Here is a 25,226-nt window from a genome sequence, read left to right as displayed (position 1 = left end):
AAAACTATAGAGATTTACCCCCTTCTGTACCTGTTTTTAGGTGGAAAATGGTGGTCCATTCCCTCAGATGCGGTCTGCTTTCTTCCTCTTGTGGCCTTTAACAAGTTATCTTTGACATTGGGTTCAGAGTACCTCCCACCTTATACTCTGTCTGAACCTCTCAGATGTTTTCTGAACGTGGTGCAATATAGTAGCTTCTTCTTTACCAGCCTCAACCCTTCTTTACATGAAAACATAGCACCCAGCTTTCCAGCCGGGATTTAGCCAACTATCTGGCCTGATGAAACTGGCAGGACATTGTTCCTCCTATTAGAATGCCCTACAGAGCAAGATGAGCCATTCTTGCAAACTACTTTCCACTTCTTTGGTGTTGCTTCACATTTTAGTGTTTTTTGGTTTTGTTGTTGTTGTTGTTGTTTTGAGACAGAGTCTCAGTCTGTCGCCCAGGCTGGAGTGCAGTGGTGTGATCTCGGCTCACTGCAACCTCCGCCTCCTGGGTTCAAGCGATTCTCCTGTCTCAGCCTCCCGAGTAGCTGGGATTACAGGCACCTGCCACCATGCCTGGCTAATTTTTGTATTTTTAGTAGAGACGAGGTTTCACCATGTTGGCCAGGTTGTCTCGAACTCCTGACCTCAGGTGATCCACCCACCTCGGCCTCCCAAAGTGCTGGGATTACAGCCGTGAGCCACTGCACCCAGCCCACATTTTTGTTTTATCCTAGTAGAAGGAACCTTGTTTTCTGGTTCTAGGAAACACTTTTTTTTTTTTTTTTTTGAGACAGTGTCTCACTCTGTGATCCAGGGCCCAGGCTGGAGTGCGGTGGCATGATCTCGGCTCACTGCAACCTCCACCTCCCAGGTTCAAGCGGTTCTCGTGCCTCAGCCTCCCAAGTAGCTGGGATGACAGGCATGCACCACCATGCCTGGCTAATTTTTGTATTTTTAGTAGAGGCGGGGTTTAGCCATGTTGCCCAGGCTGATCTTGAACTCCTGAGCTCAAGCAGTCTGCCCACCTTGGCCTCCCAAAATGCTGAGATTACAGGCATGAGCCAACCGGCCAGGCCGGAAACACTCTTAAAACTTGAAGTTAATGAGAAATCTGGGATTTGGTGTCTATTATTATTTGTGTTCTGGTAATCTTTTGATCATTTTTTGGTTCCATGGGGCCCAGGATCGGGTGACAACCAGATCTAGTCCTCCCTCTGTCCTCTCAAATAACCACACTGTCTTTGTGAGCTGTTTATTAGTCCATCACATAGGAGCTGATCCCACATGGTCTTTAAGATTAACTGGTCTGTTCCCTTTGCCAAAAAGATTTGTTACCTTCCTTGGCTACCAGGTGATGATCCCTAGTCTTGAAAATTAAATGGAAGAATATCTAATTTGTGGGGAAAGGACACAGGTCAATTGTCAACTCCCTGTTAAAAGGACAGGCAAGAGAAGTTGACATGCTGTGACCAAATTGTACTATAGATGAGATTTTAAGAAGCAGTTATCTTAGAAAATAAAGGTTGCTGGAGCCTAGAGTAGTCCTGATCATTTAGCATACCAGCTGATATTTTCTGATAAATAAATAAATTTCCTATAATTAATTATCACATTTTCCAGAATGGGCACCTGTTCTCTTAAGCCAAGGAAGTGTGTGTATGTGAGAGATCCACTTGATTCATGTAGCGTGTCGATCTGAAAAGGATAAGATAGGTTACTTCATCAACCTGGTGTCCTGGGATGATTTATTGTTATTTTATTTTATTTTTTGAGACGGAGTCTCGCTCTGTCACCCAGGCTGGAGTGCATTGGCATGATCTCGGCTCACTGCAACATCCGCCTCCTAGATTCAAGTGATTCTCCTGCCTAAGCCTCCCAAGTAGCTGGGATTACAGGCGCGTACCAACACGCCAGGCTAATTTTTGTATTTTTAGTAGAGATGGAGTTTCACCATGTTAGCCAGGCTGGTCTCGAACTCCTGACCTCAGGTGATCCACCCACCTTGCCATCCCAAAGTGCTAGGATTACAGGCGTGAGCCACTGTGCCCGGCTGGAATGATTTTCTTGAGCCCCTGTGCTTGCTATTTTCGCTAGTCACTTGGAATCTGGAAGAAAACCAGCAAACCTCTCTGAATATTTAAAGTCTATTTAACAGGGCTAATTAGATAAGGAGATGATGCCAGTAACCACCTTCATCAGATAGCACTCCCATCCTGAATTGAGAAGAACATTTGAAGGTTTGGAAGTTATTATGGTATACAGTATTCTGCAGATAATTGTTAACCTTTCATTTTTCTTTCTTTTTTTTAAGATACAGAATTTTGCTCTGTCACCCAGGCTAGAGTGCAGTGGTGTGATCATAGCTTACTGCAGCTTCTAACTCCTGGGCTTACGCAGTCCTCCCAACCTCAGCCTCCCAAGTGGCTGTGACTACAAGCACATGCCCTTACTTGGCTGATTTTTTTAGTTTTTTTCTGGAGATGGGGTCTTGCTGTGTTGACCAGGCTGGTCTTGAACTCCCGCCCTCAAGTGATCCTCCTAAAGTGCTGAGATTATAGGCATGAACAACCACACCTGGCCCCTCTCATTTTTCTTAGGAGGATTGAGATTTTGAGTTTGATCAGGTTTGTAGGAAATTTACTTCTACCTAAATAGGGTAAAAAAAGTTTTTTTTTAAGTTTTTTTTATTCATTAGAGACTTTTTTCTTTCTTTTTTTTTTTTTTTTTTTTTTTTTTTGTTCCACTGCTAAGAGTCTAAAGCATGCTTTCTAATTCTGTTTTGTTTAATAGGCAGGTTCATATTAAGCAGTTTACGAACATAGTAGTTAAAAAGACTGGAGAGATTATGAGCTACCCGAAGATCTCTTAACGTCAAAGTTTCATATTCTGTACTCAGCTTTATCAACTCTTTTTCTTTTGTTTTTGTCTAACTTACGGTGAGATCATGAGAATTACCATCTTTTGAGAATGTCAGCCTTTTATTTTTGGTGTATTCGTGCTTTATTTTTTTATATCCTAAAATGAAGTTCTTTCCCTCTTTTTCTACTTCTTTCTCTACTTTTCCTCTAAGAATGGCATTATCCAGGTGGTGGAATGGGTTGCTTTCATTCAGAAGCGTTAATTCTTCGTGCCAGCATGCACAGACTTTCTTACATAACTAGATTTAGACCCTAGGACATTTTCTTCTTTACTTATTTCTTTTTTGCCTATTACAAATGACAACATTTCCCCTATCATTTGGCCTTGTCTAGTTCCCAGTAGATAAGTCGCAGAGAATACATTTTCTTCCCTTCTACCACCATTATGTTGAACAGGGGAGGGGGGGAAATTATCTCTCCCTCACCTTTCCTGGCATTCAGATGCTGCCTAGATACCTGTATTGATTTCCCCATCTTAGATGCCTAGAGAGATGATCCTGCTGGCTGGAAGTTTGCTTTCTGGTTCTCATGGGCACTTTTCTGGCTCTTTTGCAGTATAGCGTAAGCACTGTCCACCTGCGAAGGGCGCCCCTCAAGGATCCAGACGCACTCCTGGGCATGTGGCGGGCACTGAGCCGAGCGGAAGGCGGCCACGCTCGGAAAAAGGCCAGTGGTGGAGTTTTCTTTTTCCTTTCAGCTGTGGTTTTGTGGTGCTTACCAACTCCCATGAGAAATAGGGGGCTTGTCCGGAGGTCTACTCAAAACCCCATCCTTCTCCAACAATCCCTGTTCACAATTCTTATTAGTTGACTGTGAAAGTACTGCCAAGTCTTGTCTCTCTAGGAGACCCTTCAGACCAATAGCATGTATTTCTTAAGTGATCCTTTATCCTCCATGCTCTCCTTTGGATTTTCCCTTCTAAACCAAGTTTTAGATAGATAATGTTTTTGCCATATGGGGTGATAAGAGAGAAAGGGGAGCAAGGATAACGAGAGGGAAGCAAAAGACTAAAAGAGAATGAGACTAGAGAATGAAAGAGGGCAGAGGATTTCTTAGGAAGTCAAACGATGCCATATTGGATAGGAATAAAGGTATAATTAAGGAGAATCTAGAGTCAGGGTGAAAACCCAGATTAACAGAATGAACTGTCCTTATTTCACCATGGGAAAGGGAACTAGAGAAATTAAATTTCCTAACAAAAATAGCTTTAGAAAACAACTTCATATAGCCCTCTTGGCAGTGTTGCCCTTTGGCTCAACTTCATAGATTGAGGCAGTGTTGCCCTTTGGCTCAACTTCATAGATTGAATCTTAGTTTAATCTTAAACAGTCGTTTCCAAGCAAAACAAAATAAAGTGGATATGTATGTCTGTGTTTCTTATATTTTCCCTGCCTTCATCATCCCAGAGTAAGTTATTAGGCTATTCTTCCTCATATTTTTAAAGACACCAGGCCGGGCATGGTGTGGCTCACACCTGTAATCCCAGCACTTTGGGAGGCCAAGGCAGGTGGATCACAAGGTCAGGAGATCAAGACTGTCCTGGCTAATGTGGTGAAACCCCATCTCTACTAAAAATACAAAAAAATTAGCCGGGCGTGGTGGCGGGCGTCTGTAGTCCCAGCTATTCTGGAGGCTGAGGTAGGAAAATGGCCTGAACCCGGGAGGCGGAGCTTGCAGTGAGCCAAGATCTCACCACTGCACTGCAGCCCTCCAGCCTGGGTGACAGAGCAAGACTCCATCTCAAAAAAAAATACCAATCAGTAAAACCAGAAGTCCCCCAACACACACACACACGTACTTTTTTTAAACAGATATACTTAGTTGTATTTCAAAAAATATTGTATCTCTGTTAAGTGAAAAATCTGTAAATAGGGTTTTACTACTTAACAGAAACCAATGGATAGGAGCAAATGTGTTGATCAGATTTAAAATAAGGCAAAGAGCTTTAGGATTATTTTCTGGCTTTCCCTTCTTTGCATTAGTTTGTTTTTTAATTGAGACAAGGTCTTGCTCTGTCATCCAGGCTGGAGTGCAGTGGTGTGATCATAGCTCACTGCAGCCTCAAACTCCTGGGCTCAAGTGATCCTTCCATGTTAGCCTCCTTAGTAGCTGGGACTACAGGTGCACATCACCACGCCCAGCTAATTTTGCATCAGTTTTATAGCACAGAGTTTACCATCAACATCATACTCCTTGGAAACAATTATTTATATAGCTTTTAAGTAAACTAAAGTATTATGGGTATGACACTCTTAAATAGTGAGTGATATCCTTGTATTTCTAGTAGGTATGTGGTCTAGACAGAATAAATTGGGTTAAGTAAAAGAATTTTTTATTTTCCGTCTTTCATCCTCGTATAACCTAACGCAAATAAGCTCTTTGTCTTTGAATTTTTGAGGCTTTGAAACATGTGGTCATGTTGGACATGTGGTCATAATTTTTGAAACTCTAGGGGTCTGTAGAGAAGAAAATCTGTTCATCTATTTTATTTTGTCTTTAGTTAACAATGATGATGTTATTTGAAGATTTTCTTTGCCATTATGTATCTGCTTTTGAGCAAATATATGTTACTTGAACTTTAATGCTGCTTCTTTCGTGCGTGAAAGAAATTAGCTTTTAGAAGGAGTCCATCTTAAAATACTTGTTGTAGGTACAGATCCCTTGGTTACCTTGGGTTTTTGGCCCCTACATGGGTCTTAATCTTCTGATGATCTCTTATTCTCACCATCCCTTCCAGTCTCAGTGATGTGTGAAGCAAGGTGGTTAGTGGAATTTTGTATATGATCATTGATAGGTTACCAGACATGATTACCTTATTAGTGTATTAGAGTGAAGAGCTTCTAGCTACTGTGATCATCACTGGAGTGCATCCTTCTGGCAAGGATATGGAAAAAATATATTCATGCTAAGCTCTTCTCTGAAGAGAAAAGACTTGGAATTCTCCAGTTGTTGAGAAAGGACCCCTAAACTGTGACAGGACCTATGTGTAAAGTTTGCCTGGTCTTCATGCTCTAATGACTCCTGTGATCAGTGCCAGAGTGAACTGATGGAAAATATGTGGTCCTTTTTCCCTTTTGTGAGCTGTGAGCTTCAGTATTACCCTACAGCTATATGAATATCAGTGCTTTCATTGGAAGGACAGTTGTTCAGATTTGTTTAAGCTTAAAGTCTTAAGTTTCAAACCCTTCTCAAAAAGTCTCATTCCTCAGTATCTTTTCACACTGTATATTGAAGAATTTCTTAATTTTGATCTTGTTTTAGTTTGTCCCTGTAGTAATGATCCAAAAATTATGCTCTTGCTAGGAACATTAAAAGTCCAAATCATAATGACCTATGGAAAAATTATTTAAATAGTGCCTTAAAAGAAAATACTAGGCCAGGCACGGTGGCTCATGCCTGTAATACCAGCACTTTGGGAGGCTGAGGTGGGCGGATCACCTGAGGTTGAGAGTTCGAGACCAGCCTGACCAATATGGAGAAACCCCATTTCTACTAAAACTACAAAATTAGCTGGGTGTGGTGGCACATGCCTGTAATCCCAGCTACTCAGGAGGCTGAGGCAGGAGGATCGCTTGAACCCAGGAGGTGGAGGTTGCGGTGAGCTGAGATTGCGCCATTGCACTCCAGTCTGGGCAACAAGAGTGCAACTCTGTCTCAAAAAAAAAAAAAAAAGAAAATGCTGTATGTCCCAGATAATTTGTGAATGTGCTTGTACATTATTGTGAAGGAAGTTACATAAGGCACACCAGAATTGGTTCACCATGTCCAAGGAGGCCAATCCTGGGTGGACAGTGACATTCTAAGCAGACTTGAGGCCATGAAGTTAGCATCCATTATCACACTAAGTATCTGAACTCAAAGGAATTGTGGATGCCCTTACTAGTTGTCTTTCTCCTTTAAATGGATTTCACATGTGCATTTTAGAGTGCTTTTTTCCATTGAACTTGAACATTGCTATCCAAGAGATGTTCCTGAATTATCTGACTCATCTGTGTTTTGGAATCAGTTCTGATAGTTGACTCCCATATCTTCGGGTTGTAGATACCTGTTGTTTCTTCTCTTGCTACAAATGGGTTTTATAGATTTAACCAGAGTCTGTACTAACCAAATTAATCCTAAAAATTAGAATGGATTGCAGTATCTGTAGGGGGATTGTGCAAGTTTCAAGTGTTTGCTTGTGATTTAATCATTTAATAACTCAGAAAGAATGTGGCTTCTTCTGTGGTGGTCATGCCAAAAAAAAAAAAAAAATCCACTTTCCTGAGTGAAACGATAGGTGCCATAGGAGTGGATCAAAAACTGCAGCTTAAAGGCATAATAAGAATGAAGAATCTAAGAATTCAGTAAAACAGGATATAAAATATAAAAATCAATAGCTTTCACATACACAAACCATAAAAGGTTAGAGGACGTAATGGTTTTTTAAAAACCAAAACCAATTTACAGTATCAACAAAAAAGTAAATGCTTAGGAAATGTGTAAGAACCTATTAGAGGAAACTTTTTTTTTTTTTTTTTTTTTTTGAGATGGAGCCTTGCTGTGTCACCCAGGCTGGAGTGCAGTGGCATGATCTTGGCTCACTGCAACCTCTGCCTCCTGGATTCAAGCAATTCTCCTGCCTCAGCCTCCCAAGTAGCTGGGACTACAGGCACCCGCCACCATGCCTGGCTAATTTTTGTATTTTTAGTAGAGATGGGGTTTCACCATGTTGGCCAAGCTGGTCTCGAACTCCTGACCTCAGGTGATCCACCTGCCTTGTCCTCCCAAAGTGTTGGGATTACAGGCATGAGCCACTGCACCTGGCCTAGAGGAAACTTTTTGAGACAAGATTTTGCTGTGTCACCCAGGCTGGAGTGCAGTGGCTCAGTCTCAGCTCACTGCAACGTCTGCCTACCAGGCCCAAGTGATTCTCGTGCCTCAGCCTCCCAAGTAGCTGGGACTTCAGTCACGCACCACCACGCCCAGCTAATTTTTGTATTTTTGGTAGAGACGGGGTTTCACCATGTTGCCCAGGCTGGTGCCTGTAGTCCCAACTACTCGGGAGGCTGAGGCAGGAGAATGGCAGGAACCTGGGAGGCAGAGCTTGCAGTGATCCGAGATGGCGACACTGCACTCCAGCCCGGGCGACAGAGCGAGACTCTGTCTCAAAAAAAAAAAAAAAAAAAAAGATGCTGCTATGACTGTGTAGCCATTTGGAATTAGACCCATATCTCACACTAGATTTTTTAAAAATAAACTCTAAAATTATTAGGAGTCTAAATAGAAAAAATTAAATCATACAAGTACTAGAGGAAAATATGGGTGATTTTATCTTTAAACTTGACATAGGGAAAGGGATTCTAACTATGACTCGAGATCCAGAGGCAATAAAAGAAAATATTTTATTGATAAATTTGACTACATAAAATTTTTTTACAATTTACATGGGAAAAACACCACATAAAAAATCAAGAGACAGCTGACAAACTGGGAGAAATTTTTTTCCCCACCATGTATACTACAGACAAAAGGATAATACCTTTAATATATGAAGAATTCTTAAAAATTGAGGAACAAAGGACCAAAACAACACTCAGACATACAAAAAGTGTTTAAACTCACTTGTGGTTAGAGAAATATAATCCAAAACAACATTGAATTAACCATTTCTCACCTGTCAGGCTGACAAAAAAAATATTTTATTTACTTTTGAGACAGGGTGTCACTCTGTCGCCCAGGCTGGAGTGCAGTGGCACAGTCCCTCCTCACTATAGCCTCAACCTCCCGGGCTCAGGTGACCCTCCCACCTCAGCCTCCCAAGTAGCCAAGGCTACAGGCATGAGTCACTGTGCCCAGCTATTTTGGTGTTTCACCATGTTGCCCAAGCTGGCCTTGAATTCCTGGGCTCAAGTGATCTGCTTGCCTTAGCCTCCCAAAGTGCTGGGATTGCAGGTGTGAGCCACCACACCTGGCCAAAAATTTTAAATATGATAACACATTCTGTTGGCAAGACTGGAAAGATGCTCCTGTGTATTGCTGGTAGGAGTACAAACTGGTGCAATCCTTCTGAAGGAAAATTTGATCACACCCAGTAGCTCCACAAATGCACTTACCTCTTGACCCACAATCCCACTTCTGAAAATCTATGCTGAAGACATCTTCAACATTTCAAAAATACATATTCACAATATTATTCACTGCAGCATTGTTTATAAAAACAAAATATTAGAAAAAAAACTAACTGTCCATACAGAGGAGAGCACATGAATAACGTATGGTATATCTACGTATATTATGCAGCTGTAGAGAAGAACTTCAGGAATCTCTGTGAACTGATTTGGAAATCCCAAGATATAATGTTAGCTGAAAAAAAAGCAAAGTGCAAAAGAGTGTCTATAATATACTCTTTTTCATGTAAACAAGGAGGGAATATTTTAAAAAATGTGTCTGCTCATTTGTGTAAAAGAAATACGGGAAAGAAAATCAGAAACTGATTTTGGTTACCTGCCTGCATGGAGTGGGTGGGGAAGGGTTGTAAAGAAGTGGGTAATGAAAACAAGGTAATAGGGATGAGGAAGAAGTGACACTTCTTGGAATATTCCTTTTTGTATAGCTTTGACTCTGAGAATCATGGTAATGTTTCACATACCAAAAATAAATAAATAATTAAAATTAAAATCAAACAATAGGGAGGCACTAAAAATGGGGCAGAAGTAGTAACAAATGAACCTAAATGTTTTACAAATGAATAACGTAACTTTTTAGGTGAGAGGAAGAACTAACTTAAGTAACTTTGTAAAATAATATTTACAAATAGTAAAATAGTATTTGACTGCATCATGTAGGTTACAGTTAAAAAAACTATACACCAAAATTGTACTTCAGTTAATAGGTGTGTTTTTCACAAAGGTATGGATTAATACTTCTGTAATTGCTTTATATTTTAAGATTGAAAAAATAAGTGTAGATGATGAGAGCCAAGTGTATCACTGTTGGAGAAAGAAGTTACAAATAAGGGAAGAGTAGAATGAACCTTGAGGTTTGGATTGGCATCTGGGCTATCAGTCAGTATGATAAATGGATGGATGGCTAGATGGTTAGGTATACCGTACTTCCTAGCTCTGTTCTCTGAGAACGCCTGGGAATAGTGATACTCCTGTAGCAATGAACATACCTAGTGTTCACATCTTGATTTCTAAATATAATTCTCCACTAAAAGGCAGCAGGGTTCCTTGGAGGAGAAGTTGATATCTTGGCTTGGACAGAGAAAATACAAGATAAGTATAGAATATCTTGTGTATAAAAAAATAAGGAAGTGCTTGATAAAGGATGGGGACGTATAGAAGTACACAGGAGTTAATTGGAAGGAGTTCCAGTGGCCAAAGCTGGAACAATTTGAGCAACAAAAGAAATAAGATAGTATTGAGTTAAAACTCATAGAATAAAATAAAGACTTAGGAGTTCATATAGGTATAAATTAATATTAGGAAAAACAAACCATTTTTCCTCTGCACTCACACTACAACAGTCAACACAGAAGACTTCTATGATCTCAAAAATATGTGGAGATTTCTCCCCACCAGCAAACAAGCAGTCAGTTCTGTAGTGGACACCAGCTGGGTGTCCTCCAATTCAATTCCAACCTGTCTACCTGGAGATAGCATCAGATCCTACAGATTGAAAGCTCAGTCCCCAAAACTGCCCCCACCCACTCGGATACCAGTTGCAAGTCTAGGCCTCTGGAACTTCTAACAGACCAGCTTCAAGTTGGGATTCCCAGGACTCCCCTCTTTGAGTTTGATTAATTTGCTAGAGCAGCTCACAGAACTCAGGGAAATGCTTTTACAGATTTTTCTACAAAGGATATTCTAAACGATACAAATAAACAGCCAGGTGAAGAGATACATAGGATGAGGTCTGGAAGGGTCTGGAATGCAGGAGTGTGTTCTTCGGCATTTTTATGGAGGTTTCATTACCCTACCATGATTGATTGAACCACTGACCATTGATGATCAACTTAATCTTCAGCCCCTCTATCCTGTCAGAGGGTGGGGTGGGGGGGATGAAAGTCGCAACCCTCTAAGCCTGCCTAGATATTTCCAGTGACCAGCACCCATCCTGAAGCTACCTAGGAGCTGCCAGCTACCAAGTCAGTTTATTAGCATACAAAAAGACACCACTTCGGAGTTTCTGAGGATTTTAGGAGCTGTTTGCCAGGAAATGAAGTTGAAGACCAAATACATATGTCACAATATCACAGTCCGCCCTTGGGTCTTCGAACCCTGATCCCTTATGTCAAAAGGATGTCCAACTCAGAAGATACTGCCACATTACTAGAATCCCATTCAATAATTAATAGTCTAGTTCATCATATTGTATGAATGTCTCCCAGGGTGAGGCTGCTCAGATTGGCAGGCTTCCTTTCATTCTTGTGAGGTCGCAAAAGCAGAAGTAGTCTCAGCAAACACAGAACTTTACCATTTCATGCGTTTGATATAGTTGAGCTAAGAAGCAATGTCATCTCTTGCTCTGAGCGTATTTTGAGGTGTTAATGTGATATTGGAATCCTCTCAGTTCATAATCCACTTATTCATTTCTTTCCTCTGAGCTACTGTTTCTTCTCTCTTAATAAGTACCCAAACTTTTCCGCCTTTGGAAGGGGCATTACAATCAGCCACTGTGATGGTCTAGATTGCAGGCAACAATACTAGTCTAGCAAGTACCTCTTCCCCGGTGCACCCCATTCAGATAGGGTTAGGTTACAGAGGTGCAGAACTAGTGAGCTATTTTTACTGTCAGGCAATATAGCTGTATTAACTGTTAGCCCCAATTTTGCTGGATGGGGTGAAGGCACAACCCATTCCCATAAGTCCATTAGGAATTCTGACCTAAGTTACAATACGTAGTTACAATTTCTTGCTTAGGAATCATTCCTGCTTCCAGCACATATAGTTGCAGCCCTGGTCCTAAGACCATTGCATCAGGTAGGGGAATGGGGGGGAAAAAAAGAAAAGGAAAGTTGAGGTGATGTGCGGGAAAAAAGACAGAAAAAAGTATCTTGTGAGTAAGAAAAGACTGTCTTTCACCTTTATCCTTCAGGAGCTACTTCAGGAACCAAGGACAAAAGCCAAATACTTTTTAAGAAAAGATATTCTTGGTCGGGTGTGGTGGCCCACGCCTGTAATCCCAGCACTTTGGGAGGCTGCAGCAGACAGACTTGAGGTCAAGAGTTCAAGACCAGCCTGGCCAACATGGCAAAACCCAGTCTCTACGAAAAATACAAAAATTAGCTGGGCGTGGTGGTACACTCCTGCAATTCCAGCTATTCCGGAGGCTGAGGCACAAGAATCGCTTGAACCCAGGAGGCAGAGGTTACAGTGAGCTAAGATAGCGCCACTGCACTCTAGTCTGGGTGACAGAGCGAGACTCTGTCTCAAAAAAAAAAAAAAAAAGATATTCTTATTACTCTAGTCACTTAGGAAAGAATAAGGCTTACAGGAGCTGAGAACCAGGAATCATGGATGAAAACCAAAATATATCTTTTATAATATTGTAATAAATAAAGGATAAGGGACAGTACTTCCTCCTTATAAAAGAATTCCAATTAATAAAGTGAAGAGAATAAAAGAAATGCAAAATCACCATTAGGCAGGTAACACCCACAGATGGATGCTAAAATCAGTGGGTGAGACTTTGAAAAGAAACAGGATAATAGCAAAATGTCAAAATATTTCTCCCAAGATTTGGATCAATTACAAAGGGAAAAACAGTACCGTTAAGTAGAGAAACCCAGCAGACCTTGCCATGTGATCAAGGTTACCATAACCAGTAATAAAATTATCAACATTATGTACTCCCTAATATGATATACTGAGAAGGACACAGCATCACTTTCTGGTATTCTTGCCAAAAATGTATAACCTCAGTCTAAAACATGAGGAAACTTTAGTCAAACCCAAATTCAGACACGTTCTACAAAATAACTGATTGATATTCACCAAAAGCCTTCTGGTTACAAAAGACAAGAATGAAGACCTGTCACACTTCAGAAGAAACTAAGGAGACATGGCAACCAGATACAATGTGGGATCCTGAAGGAAAAAGGACAATAAGGAAAAACACTGGTGAAGTTCTTATCAAGTCTAGTTTAGTTAATAGTATTGTACCCATGTTAATTTCCTGATTTTTGATCACTGAACCATGGTTATGTAAGAGGAAAATGGATGAATGATATCCATGAACTCTCTGTACTGTTCAGCTTTTCTGTAAGTCTTTAAAAATTATTTTGTAAAATATGGACATAGATCATTTTCAGCAGTTTTTAACCTGGTTACTTGGATAAGCCCTGAACCTGAAACATTGCATGTAACAACTCTTTCTTGGTATTAAGCTTTTCTATTGTATAAATGCTCTTTGGATGGCTATTTCAGTAGAATCCAGTTAAGGTGGAACTTTACATGAAGAGTAACTTTACTTAAATAGATGGGAAAGCCAAGCTGTGTATTCATGATAGACAATAAAAAATAATAGCAAAATAACTTATTTTTGTCTTCAAGTTTTTACCAGTATGGTAGATATTGTGCAAAGCATTTTACATATGTTATATTATTCAGTCTTAAAAGGACTGCTTGATATATTGATACCAGTATTTTTTTTTTTTTTTTTTGGCGGGGGGACAGAGTTTCCCTCTTGTTGCCCAGGCTGGAGTGCAATGGCGCAATCTCAGCTCATCGCAACCTCTGCCTCCTGGGTTCAATTAATTCTCCTGCCTCAGCCTCTCGAGTAGCTGAGATTACAGGCATGTGCCACCATACCCAGCTAATTTTGTATTTTTAGTAGAGACAGGATTTCTCCATGTTGGTCAGGCTGGACTCGAACTCCTGACCTCAGGTGATCCGCCCGCCCCCACCTCCCAAAGTGCTGGGATTGCAGGTGTGAGCCACCTTGCCCGGCCCCGATACCAATATTCTTATTTTGTGGGTGAGGAAGCTGAGGTTTAGAAAGTAAACTTACCTAAGGACAGGCATGGTGGCTTCAGGATTTGAACCTAAACAGCCTGTTCTCTTAATCACACCAATCCGTAGCTCCCTCCAAATGGGAGTGATGAGCCTACTGTGACCTATGTATCTACCAATAGTAAGCAAGTCTGGAAAACTGCTGTTCATTCTTTAGCATAGTGCTGTCTAACAGAAATATAGTATGAGTCATGTGTGAAATTTTAAATTTTCTAGTGGCTACATTAAAAAGGCAAAAAGAAACATAAAATTAAATTTTAACTCTATATTCATTTAACCTGATATAGACAAAGTATTATTGCAACATTTGATCAATATAAAAAGATATTTTCCTCTTTTTTTCACACTGTTTGAAATCTAGTGAGTATTACATTTATAGGCATCTCAAGTCTCACCAGCCACATTACAGGTACTTAGTAGCCATTGTGACTAATGGCTACTGCATTGGATAGCACAGCCCTACAATGTGAGATGTAAAAATTATGATGCACTGTTGGTTTTACATTCTTCCTCCTCTTTTCACAAACAAATATTTGACAGTTGACTCCTTTGCAAGTATATATTAGATCTAAGTTTTAATTTGGAGCCAGGCACAGTGGCGTGCATCTGTACTTGGGAGACTGAGGCAGGAAGTACATTTGAGCCTAGGAGTTTGACACTGCAGTGAGCTATTACTATGCCACTGCACTCCAGCCTGGATGACAGAGTGAGACCCTGTCTCTAAAACAAAATTTATTTTAGTAATCATTTTTTTAAAATAAATTTTAATTTGAAAGTAAGAGTTACTTACAGCCTCCCAATGTGCAGTTCAAGTTCCATCACTTATTGGAAACTACTCATTTTTAGGACTAAGTTTGTTGAAGCCAGATTTTCTTGGACTTAATCAGCTCATAATTGGTGGCATATATCTGGACAACTCGTGAAATCTCACCTTTTAAGTTGTCCTCAGGAATAGATGGTCCCATGTTTTTTTGTTTTTGTTTTGTTTGTTGTTTTTTGAGACGGAGTCTTGCTCTGTAGCCCAGGCTGGAATGCAGTGGCGCGATCTCAGCTCACTGCAACCTCTGCCTCCCAGGTTCAAGCAATTCTCTGCTTCAGCCTCGCAAGTAGCTGGGATTACAGGTGCCCGCCACCATGCCTAATTTTTTTTTTTTGAGACGGAGTCTCGCTGTTGCCCAGGTTGGAGTGCAGTGGCGCGATCTCGGCTCACTGCAAGCTCCGCCTCCCAGGTTCACGCCATTCTCCTGCCTCAGCCTCCCGAGTAGCTGGGACTACAGGCGCCCGCCACCGCACCCAGCTAATTTTTTGTATTTTTAGTAGAGACAGGGTTTCACCGTGGTCTCGATCTCCTGACCTCGTGATCCACCCGCCTTGGACTCCCAAAGTGCTGGGATTACAGGCATGAGCCACCGCACCTGGCCGCCTGACTAATTTTTTTGTATTTTTAGTAGAGACGGAGTTTTCACCATCTTGGCCAGGCTGGTCTTAAACTCCTGACCTTGTGATCCATCTGCCTTGGCCTCCCAAAGTGCTAGGATTACAGGTGTGAGCCGCTGTGCCTAGCCTGTTTTGTTTTTTTGAGACAGTTTTGCTCTTGTCTCCCAGGCTGGAGTGCAGTGGTGTGATCTCAGCTCACTGCAACCTCCTCCTCCTGGGTTCAAGCAATTCTCCTGCCTCCGCCTCCCAAGTAGCTGGGATTACAGCCATGCATCACCAAGCCTGGCTAATTTTGTATTTTTAGTAGAGATGGGGTTTCACCATGTTGGCCAGGGTGATCTCAAACTCCTGACCTCAAGTGATCCACCCACCTCGGCCTCCCAAAGTGCTGAGATTACAGGCGTGAGCCACCATGCCAGGCTCCATGTTTCAATTACCACATTAATTGGTCTAAGAGGAAGGTGTTGTCATCTTGGAAGGGAAGATGGCTGGAAGGTGCTATGCAGTGATTGGAAAAAGTGTAAGGGTGTTGGAACTTCATTGTAACAAGGCATGTCCTGCAAGCCAACTTGTTTCTTTTACTTGGAGGAATCAGTCTTAGCAGTTATCAGCTCTTTTTGGAACAACAGATTAAGTTTCTTTCTGGAATCTTGTTGGCATCAGGGTTAGAGCTTAGTAAATTGCTATGGCTTTGCTGGGTGCCCTTAGACTCAATAACATTTTCTCTTTCAGAATTTGGTGTTCACTTGGCAGAACTGACTGTAGATCCCCAGGGGGCACTGGCAATCCGTCAGGTAAGTCCAGACTGGCCCAATTTATAAGTAGTTTCCCTTTCCTTGGTAATGAAACTTTCTTATGGGAAAGAAAAATAAGGCCAATGTATAAATAACCTAGGATGTTGTGCCAGATTTAGATATACTTCAGATGTATCAGGCCATGTATATAGTTTTTATGTGTGAAAAAAATCTTTTTCTTGCTGTACTACTTGGCTTATTCTCTTCACAGCTGGCATCAGTCATCTTGAAACAATATGTGGAGACTCACTGGTGTGCCCAATCAGAGAAATTTAGGCCTCCTGAAACTACAGAAAGGGTAAGTCAGTTACTTGATTAGTCTACCTGAGGAGATTTGAGGGTCCATTTTAAGAGATTAGACTATCAACATTCTTTGATAGCATGGAGCAATCAAAAGACTAGGCAGAAAAGGAGATTGGTGGCTGGCATTGCGGGCATAGGGCTATACATTAAAGAGCTCAACTATCAGGCTGGTCTGTGTTCAAATTCCAGTTTTGCTTTTTACAAGCTATGAGATCATTGGAAATGTAGTTAACACCTAAGCCTCAATTTCCTAAATCTCCAAAGTGAGAATAAAAATACCAACTAAGGGTTTAAGAATTAAATGAAATAATGTTTGTACTTAGTGCAGTACTGTGCAATCATCCTGAGTCCCCAAGAAATTTTGAGGTGTAAGGTCTGGAGGAATGTTTTCCACTGCAACTTTATGCAATTGTGGAAATATTCTGTGTCTGTGCTGCCTAAGACAATAGCTACTAGCTGCATATGGCTGTTGAACACTTAAAATGGGGCTAGTGCAACTGAGGAACTGAATTTTAAATGTTTTAAAATGTTAATAGCCATGTGTGTGTAGCTGGTGGCTACTGTAATGGACAGCATAAGTTTAAAGATCACAGATGAATCCTCCAAATGAATTGTCAAGTTTATGTATAGGAGTTTTCTATAGACATGCAGTACCTTGTACTCATTGTTTTTCCAACACAGTTCCCAACTGAACTGGGCTCTGCCAGTCACTTATAACCTGATCTAATAGCAGGTGGACTTTTATCCCTTACAGGCAAAAATTGTTATCCGGGAGCTATTGCCTAATGGGTTGAGAGAATCGATAAGCAAAGTGCGCTCCAGTGTGGCCTATGCAGTGTCAGCCATTGCCCACTGGGACTGGCCTGAAGCTTGGCCCCAACTCTTCAACCTGCTCATGGAGATGTTGGTGAGCGGAGACTTAAATGCCGTCCATGGAGCCATGCGTGTGCTGACAGGTACCAGAAGCCCTTTTCCCTGGTATTGGTACTTGGATCTCAAGCGACAGGAGTATTACCAGAAGCTATGTGATATAATGGCCTGGACCAGTAGGAATTGCTGCTGATGTTATTCCTCCCTCCTAGTTTTTATCTCTCCATCTACCCTCCAGCTCTATTGTTTTTTTCTAGGGAATTAAGTTTGTGTAGTATTACTTCTACTCCCAAACCTACCACTTACAGATACAGTATTAGCATAGTGATGGAGTATTCAGATTTTGGATTTTTGTAGTGGCTTCACCTTGATCCTTCACTTACCTTCTTTGAGCCTGAGTTTCCTTTTATATAAAATTAAGATGATAGTAGTGTCTGCATCAAAGGAGCTTTTGGTGTAGTTTAAATGAGCTAATCTATCTTTATTGACTTGTTCAGTAAAGTTCAGTTACTATGATTATCATTATTACTATATATTATTTTTCCACTTCAACCAAGGCAAAGTTAAGAATTGTAAAATGGATTTTTATAGAAATATTTAAAAAGAAGATAAAAACAGTATAGCCATGTAATCCTGACCTTCATTTAGCCAGTTAGAGAATATGTAGTCTCAGTATCTTTTCCTTCTCTGTTCTGAGAAGTTGATAAAAATACTTCAACTTTTAGTTCAAAGAGATTTGATGGATATCTCTTCTAAACCTGATTAAGCTATCAATCCCTCCCAGAATCTGCTTTCTTATATCCTTAGGGGTGGCCTGAGTTTTCCAGTCCTTTGCAAGTTCCTCCCTGCTTCTTATTCCCTAGATCAAGTCACTACTCTGTTTTGCCTTCAAGAAATTCTTACCTGGACTTTAGTCATCCTGTACTGATCCTTTAGAAATCATCTTTCTCCTTCGTTCATATAGGTTTGTAGAAGTCCCACCAATATCTTATCTCTTTTTCTATGACCTGCTAGCTTACCTGAAATGTATTCTTGCCTAGTTGTGAATGCCGATTCTATTCTCTCTCAATCTCAGTTTACTGAACTTGGCACATAGGCCCAATTTTGCTAGTCCATGTGATGTTAATGGTAGATAATATCAACTCTTGTCAAATGCAAATCTTTCTTCTCCTTTTGTTTCAAAATGACCTCTTCCCAGGCCCCAGCTGCCTTTTTGAACTACCCACTATATTCATATTGATTGCCTGTGACAAAGCTTCAGTTTTTAGCTCAGATACAGAACAGACTTACCAAAAAGATCAGAATGTTCCTTGCTCAGATTTTCACTTCTCTGCTTATTGCCCTTGCTTCTCCTTTATGACTCATTCATTATTCAGGTGATTTCACACACCCCTCTCCATGGAATTGGCCTTTTAGGATTCTTTATTCACCACTTCATAGTGCCAGGATATCAATTAACAGATACATGTTCTACCAAGGAAAGGAAGCCTGTTCCCTCTCAGTCTTCCAACATGAAATTCAGGTTCCTTTGACAAACCTAGAGAGAAAGGTTTTGTACATTTATCTTGATTTGGATGCTGAAGAGCTCTTATTGTGTTTGACTAAGGAAATTACTGTTCAGTGAGATCACTTTTCTGCCAGCCACAGGGAAAGAACTGTTGGGGAAATTTGTCTCCTTTTGTAATGGTCACCAGACATGGAGTGGCTAGCAGCCAAGGCCCATTCCCAAATACTTGCTCCAAATACTTTCAAACGAGAGTAGACTGTACTCTGACAACAAAAACTTAGGCGTGCATGAAGATAGCAGGACATTGGTGGTTGGACAGAGGCCCATTAGGAGAATGGGACTGATTCTTTTCAGAGTTTTTCAAGATACTATACTAGTTTCCCTTTAATGAGGCTTCCTATTAAACTTATCTATTTATAAATGAGAACCAACTAAGGCTCATGGTGTAAAGGAAATGCAAATATAGCAGCAAAGGATTAGAAGATTTGATCCACCAGATACAGCTTTTTCTTCGTTCTCAAAGAAGTTTGGAGATTGAGGTGTTGCTGGAGTCCTAGAATTTTTTTGACTTGCTGAATCACCTCAGAAAACTTTTGGAATTAAACCTATAAAGTATTAATAAATTGATACCAGGGATGAGTATAGGAGAGTAAAAAGCAGTCAAGCACTTTATTAGCAGAATTAAATTATACTGTATTTTTCATAAAAACTTATTATGCCATCTGTCATATTTGTTTGGACTAATTTCCTTGAATTTCTAAATAAAATAGAACACTCACCATTCAAAGCTCAGACTTTATTCTTGAGGAGGAAATTACAGCTGTAAAGAAAATTCAACCTTGAGTATTTGATCTTCATTTGACTCGTGGGGATTGATATTGTTCAAAATTGTGGAGTACCTTAATCTGGAAAATGCCAGCTTGCGTTTCTAGCTGTGTATCTTCCTCCAAAATGTCCCAAGTGGTTAGCTTTATTTTTAATTTTATTTATTTATTTATTTATTTGAGACATGGTCTCACTCTGTCACCCAGGCTCAGGTACAGTGACACTGTTGTAGCTCACTGTAACCTTGACCTCCTGGGCTCAAGTGAGCCTCCTGCCTCAGCATCCTAAGTAGCTGGGACTGCAGACACATGCCACCGCATGCAGCTTTTTTTTTTTTTTTAAATGTACTGGCAGATCTTGTTCAGGCTGGTCTTGAACTCCTGGCCTCAAGTGATCCTCCCGCCTCAGCCTCCCAAAGCTCTGGGATTACAGGCATAAGCCACTGTTCCTGGCCCGTATGTCCATTTTTATAATGATAACGTGGAAAAGCATCAGGTAAAGTGGATAGTTATTGGAACTCAAGAGCTTTTATTCTGCTGCTTTGTAACATGAATCCAGGGTCCTTTGTGCTGTCTCAGTGCCTTGTGTGTGGTGTATTTGGTTTTTTTTTTTTTAAGCGTGAAGGGAAAGGTACGACCCATATTTCCATCACCTTCAAGTCTCATTCTGTGTATAGGTTGCTTTTTGTCACATTTATATAGAAAATTCCCATTTGTTCCAGTTAGCAGCAGCCTCTGACTTTTAGGTCAATAAAATCTGAGAAGAGTAACATATACAAAGAGGAGTTGAGGCCTAGTAAGTCTGTACATATTTTATTACATGCATCAAACCAGCTTGCCAAGCGAAAGTACTGAAAACAGAACCAAAGGTAAGAAACCTCGAAGTGTAACTGAATGTTGACAGATGGGCAGAAGATAAATTAATACAGAATTTTCCCAAGTTGACCTCACAAGGACTTTTATGCAGTTCTATTACAGATTTTCTTTCAGTATTTATATTAAAGTTTTTTTTTTTAATCTCTTGTATTTTTCTCTATTTCCATATTATTCTTTCTCTTTCTAACAAATAATCAGTAACTCTTGCTACTTTTGCTTTCACAGAATGAGACCACCAGGCCAGTGTCTTTACCTGTGTGCTGTCTGTTTGGGAACTTCCACCTAGAAGCAGTTCAGAAAATGTCACACTTAATATCTTTATGAAGCAGTTGTTTTTTTTTTAACACTACTACTTTTTTCTTTGTAGAATTCACTCGCGAAGTGACAGACACACAGATGCCACTTGTTGCTCCTGTCATTCTCCCAGAGATGTATAAGATCTTCACCATGGCTGAGGTATGAAATCTCAGCTCCAAGATTATAGTGAGTTCAGGCTCTCTTCAGCCCTCAGCCTTTCAGGTGGGAGATTATGGTGTTTGCAACTGATCTCAATACCTAAAAACCAGAATTGACAAGGATCTGGATCTGAATCTGCATTAACCTTAGACCTTTCACTCAACTACAAGGGCAAGCCTTTGATAAAAGAGTGAAATAGCTGAAATATTTCTTCACATATCGTACTTCCTGGCATCCAGTAGCCCCTAAGTAGATAAATAGTGCCTTCCTTGATGCTACTTCCAGCCTCGTACTGAGTTATCCCACCTACTCTTGCCTATCTCAGCTAAGTAATTGGAAGCAATCTATCACTGCATTGCACATAATACACCCTTAATATATTGAATGTATATTTGATTAGTGTGTATATGAATGATAACTCATTTATAGTAAGGTATAAATACCTGATGGATAATGTTTTAACTTCCCTATTCCCCTCTGCCCCCAGCCAATGGTCTGCATTTTAAAGGAAATATATTGGCTGTGTTGGGATTTTAAGCACTACCCAGTCTGGTATTTTTTAATCAAATGAACCCACAGAGGCCCTTATATAAGGTTCATTCCAGTAAGTTCCAACATTATGATTCTGCTACCTTTCATTCTCTGAATTACAGAAGTCTGCCTCCTGGACATAAATGAATTACATTTCCCATCTCTCGAGGGCATCCAATCTCATGTGAGGATTCACTAGTCGTAGTTTTACTTCTAGTCCGAGATACACACATACCTACACACTCCAGTCTCGTGGCTGTGCTGTTATGCTGTAACCTTTTTTCCAGGTGTATGGTATTCGAACCCGTTCCCGAGCCGTGGAGATTTTTACCACTTGTGCCCATATGATCTGTAACATGGAGGAGCTGGAAAAGGTAAGCAGGTCTTTGGATCAATAACAGACTTCATGCTTAAAAGTTTTATTCATGCAGAGCAGTGAGTCATTTCATGATAGCAGCACGAAAAAGCACACTAACCAGCATTAGAGATAGATTTAACATTTTTATTAAATTATTATTGTTATTTTTCCAGACAGGGTCTTGCTCTGTCACCCAGGCTGGACTACAGTGGTGCAATCACGGCTCACTACAGCCTTGAACTCCTGGGCTTAAGTGATCCCCCGACCCCCAGTAGGAACTACAGGTGTGGTGTGCACCACCACACTTGGCTGATTTTCTTTTTTAAATTTTTGTAGAGATAGGGTCTCACTGTATTGCCCAGGCTAGTCTTGAACTTCTGGGCTCAAGCAGTCTTCCCCCCTCAGCCTCCCAAAGTGCTGGGATTATAAGCATGAACCACAACACTCAGCTATATTTTTATTTTTTTATTTATTTGGGTTTTTTTTGAGACAAGATCTTGCTCTGTCACCCAGGCTGGAATGTAGTGGCATGATCATAGCTCACTGCAGCCTCAATCTCCCAGGTTCAAGCAGTCCTCTCACCTCAGCCTCCCAAGTAGCTGAGACCACCAGCATGTGCCACCACTCCCAGCTGATGAATGAATGAATGAATGAACGAATGAATTTATTTATTTATTTAGAGATGGAGTCTCGCTCTGTCGCCAGGCTAGAGTGCAGTGGTGCAATCAGCTCACTGCAACGTCCGCCTCTCATGTTCAAGTGATTCTTCTGCCTCAGCCTCCCGAGTAGCTGGGACTACAGGCACGTGCCATCATGCCCAGCTAATTTTTGTTTTGCAGTAGAGAGAGGATTTCACCATGTTGGCCAGGATGGTCTCAATATCCTGACCTCGTGATCCACCCACCTCGGCCTCCCAAAGTGCTGGGATTACAGGCGTGAGCCACCGCGCCCAGCCTAATGAATTTATATTTGTAGAGACGGGGTCTCTCCCTATGTTGCCCAGGCTCATCTTGAACTCCTAGGCTCAAGTGATCCTCCCACCGTGGCCTCCCAAAGTGCTAGGATTATAGGTGTGAGCCACCACACCTGGCCTGATTGAATTTTCAACTTGTGAAAAGCTTAGTCTTCTTTTGAGTCTTACTTCTTCAAACACCTTAGCCTATATCCTTTTCATAGTAGTCATCCCTTAGAACTTTCCTACTCTTTTATGGCCCTCTTGTGTGAAGCAAAGCTAGCTGAAAAATACCAATCCCTGTGATTCAGAAGCAGTTAGGAGGAAAGTTGGTCTTACATAATAGTTTTTAAGAGGGCTTTGATGAAGAACTGCAAGTGCTGGTTAAGGAAAAATGAAATCTTAGGTAACACCTTCATTGACTTTATAGCTATTCTCTTCTGATCAGGCTTGGAGCCTGAAGAGAGCTTTAGGTGCCTTTCAAATATCAGTGTTTGATATAAATGTGTTGAAGCCATGGATTAGGGATTTGTCCAGTATTGACTTTGGTTTCTGTTATCAGGGTGCAGCCAAAGTCCTGATCTTTCCCGTGGTACAGCAGTTCACAGAGGCCTTTGTTCAGGCCCTCCAGATACCAGATGGCCCCACATCTGACAGTGGGTTTAAGATGGAGGTCCTAAAGGTAAACACTTACTACCAATGAAATATTTGGAGTTTGAGGGGCTGGTCTGAAATCATTTATTTATTATATATCACTCATAACTTGGGTCCTTTTCTCTTAACTTCTTAGGCAGTGACAGCCCTAGTGAAAAACTTCCCAAAGCACATGGTGTCCTCCATGCAGCAGATTCTGCCTATTGTTTGGAACACCCTAACCGAGAGTGCAGCTTTATATCCTTTCTTGAAAGTTTAAGGGAGCTACTACCACCTATAGTTAGGAATCTCGCACTGGGTTTCACATTCATATGGTTCCACTCTTCTTACACAGGCTTTTTTAAGGTGTCTACTTTTAGTGTTGGAACATGTAACATTTCCTTGTAGATTATATGTAAAGCAGACTCCAAATTCTATTTCTTTACTCTTCATCATACTTATGTGAGGACAGAAGTAAATTACACAGAAGAAGTAGAAGATCCTGTGGATTCTGATGGTATGTAGTTTATTTGATCTTTATAGAAATACCAGTTAGTGGGAAAAGAAAAAGAAGCCAGAGATGGGGGGGAAAAACCGTGACTTGAGAGGCTTCACTCTATTAAGTGTTTTCTAATTCAGTTTATTTTCAATGTATTAGATGTGGGGAAATCAGAATTGACAATCTTTAATCTGTTTCTCATAGGTAGTTGCATAAATCTCATAAAACCGTAGAATTTCTGCATTGGAAGAGATACTTTTAAGGCCATTTAATCTAGCCTACTTCTGGCATTTTGTTATGTTTCATTTGGGGGTGCCAGATCATGAATCTTTCATTTCTGTTTTAATATTTCTCATTATTTCAGATTAGAACAATAGACATACTGGCAAATATATCCAGTGTTACTGATTCTTTTACTTGAAAAACCAAAGAATATTTAATATCCTCAAAATTACATTTTGTGACTTCTGAGCCCTCTCTCCCAATTCCTCAGGAATAATCATTAGCAAGTACTTTAAATATTCAATAATTTACAAAGGTTATGTAGTTCATTTTCTGCATATATGCTTTCCTTTTGCTTTCTTGTCATTAATTTCTTCTCTTGTGTATTTCCTGCAGGTGAAGTCCTGGGCTTTGAAAATCTCGTCTTTAGCATTTTTGAATTTGTCCATGCTCTACTAGAAAATAGCAAATTCAAAAGCACTGTTAAGAAAGCCTTGCCTGAATTGATTTATTATATTATCCTGTACATGCAAATCACTGAGGAGCAGGTAAATAATATTTGAGAGACAGTTACCATCTTGTATTTGGAAAGTGCAACTTGAAGAATGTGAGGTCTTGGTCAGGTGAACACTTTATTTCTAAAAATAGACACAAGAAGAATAATTTCATGTGAAGTTCTGGGAAAGGTTTGACATCATTTTATTGCCAAATCCAAGGTTTTGGAGTTCACCACCATACCTGGCTTTTTTTTTTTTTTTTTTTTTTTTTTTTGCAGAAAAGTCATACTATGTTGCCCAGGCTAGTAGTCTCTAACTCCTGGGCTCAAGCAATCTGCCCACCTTGGCCTCTCAAAGTGCTGGGATCACAGGCATGAGTCACTGTGCCTGGCCCACTTTTGCCATTAGAAAATCTCACAGGACCACTAACCTAAGACCCTGATTTTTAGGAGAATCTATTCCTTCCCTGAAGTAAAATGTACTGATCAGACCATTAGCCTGATGGTGGGTCATCAAAAGCAGCAAAGAACGTTCAAAAATTAGATAATGCCTCGTTTAAAACAGCAC

At 40.6% G+C, this 25,226-nt stretch overlaps 1 protein-coding gene across 2 annotated transcripts in view; it reads left to right on the top strand.

Annotated features, from left to right (window-relative positions):
* The window catches only part of IPO9 (importin 9), a 49,743-nt gene that overhangs the window by 2,402 nt on the left and 22,115 nt on the right, over positions 1–25,226 (top strand). Inside the window, exons 1-10 of one of the 2 annotated variants that reach the window (XM_063613258.1) lie at positions 3,466–3,572; positions 16,070–16,131; positions 16,343–16,429; positions 17,189–17,390; positions 20,879–20,967; positions 21,786–21,872; positions 23,371–23,490; positions 23,599–23,699; positions 23,900–23,958; positions 24,559–24,710. In XM_063613258.1, coding sequence (XP_063469328.1) covers positions 17,330–17,390; positions 20,879–20,967; positions 21,786–21,872; positions 23,371–23,490; positions 23,599–23,699; positions 23,900–23,958; positions 24,559–24,710 — 669 coding nt within the window. In that variant the 5' untranslated portion in view covers positions 3,466–3,572; positions 16,070–16,131; positions 16,343–16,429; positions 17,189–17,329. Of the gene's footprint in view, positions 1–3,465; positions 3,573–16,069; positions 16,132–16,342; positions 16,430–17,188; positions 17,391–20,878; positions 20,968–21,785; positions 21,873–23,370; positions 23,491–23,598; positions 23,700–23,899; positions 23,959–24,558; positions 24,711–25,226 lie in introns of those variants that run through there. The other variant, XM_055234929.2, reaches the window with a different exon arrangement.

This window comes from Symphalangus syndactylus, chromosome 19, assembly GCF_028878055.3.
Source record: "Symphalangus syndactylus isolate Jambi chromosome 19, NHGRI_mSymSyn1-v2.1_pri, whole genome shotgun sequence".
In the NCBI taxonomy this organism is placed as follows: domain Eukaryota; kingdom Metazoa; phylum Chordata; class Mammalia; order Primates; family Hylobatidae; genus Symphalangus; species Symphalangus syndactylus.
This window is presented reverse-complemented; position numbering and strand designations above follow the sequence as displayed.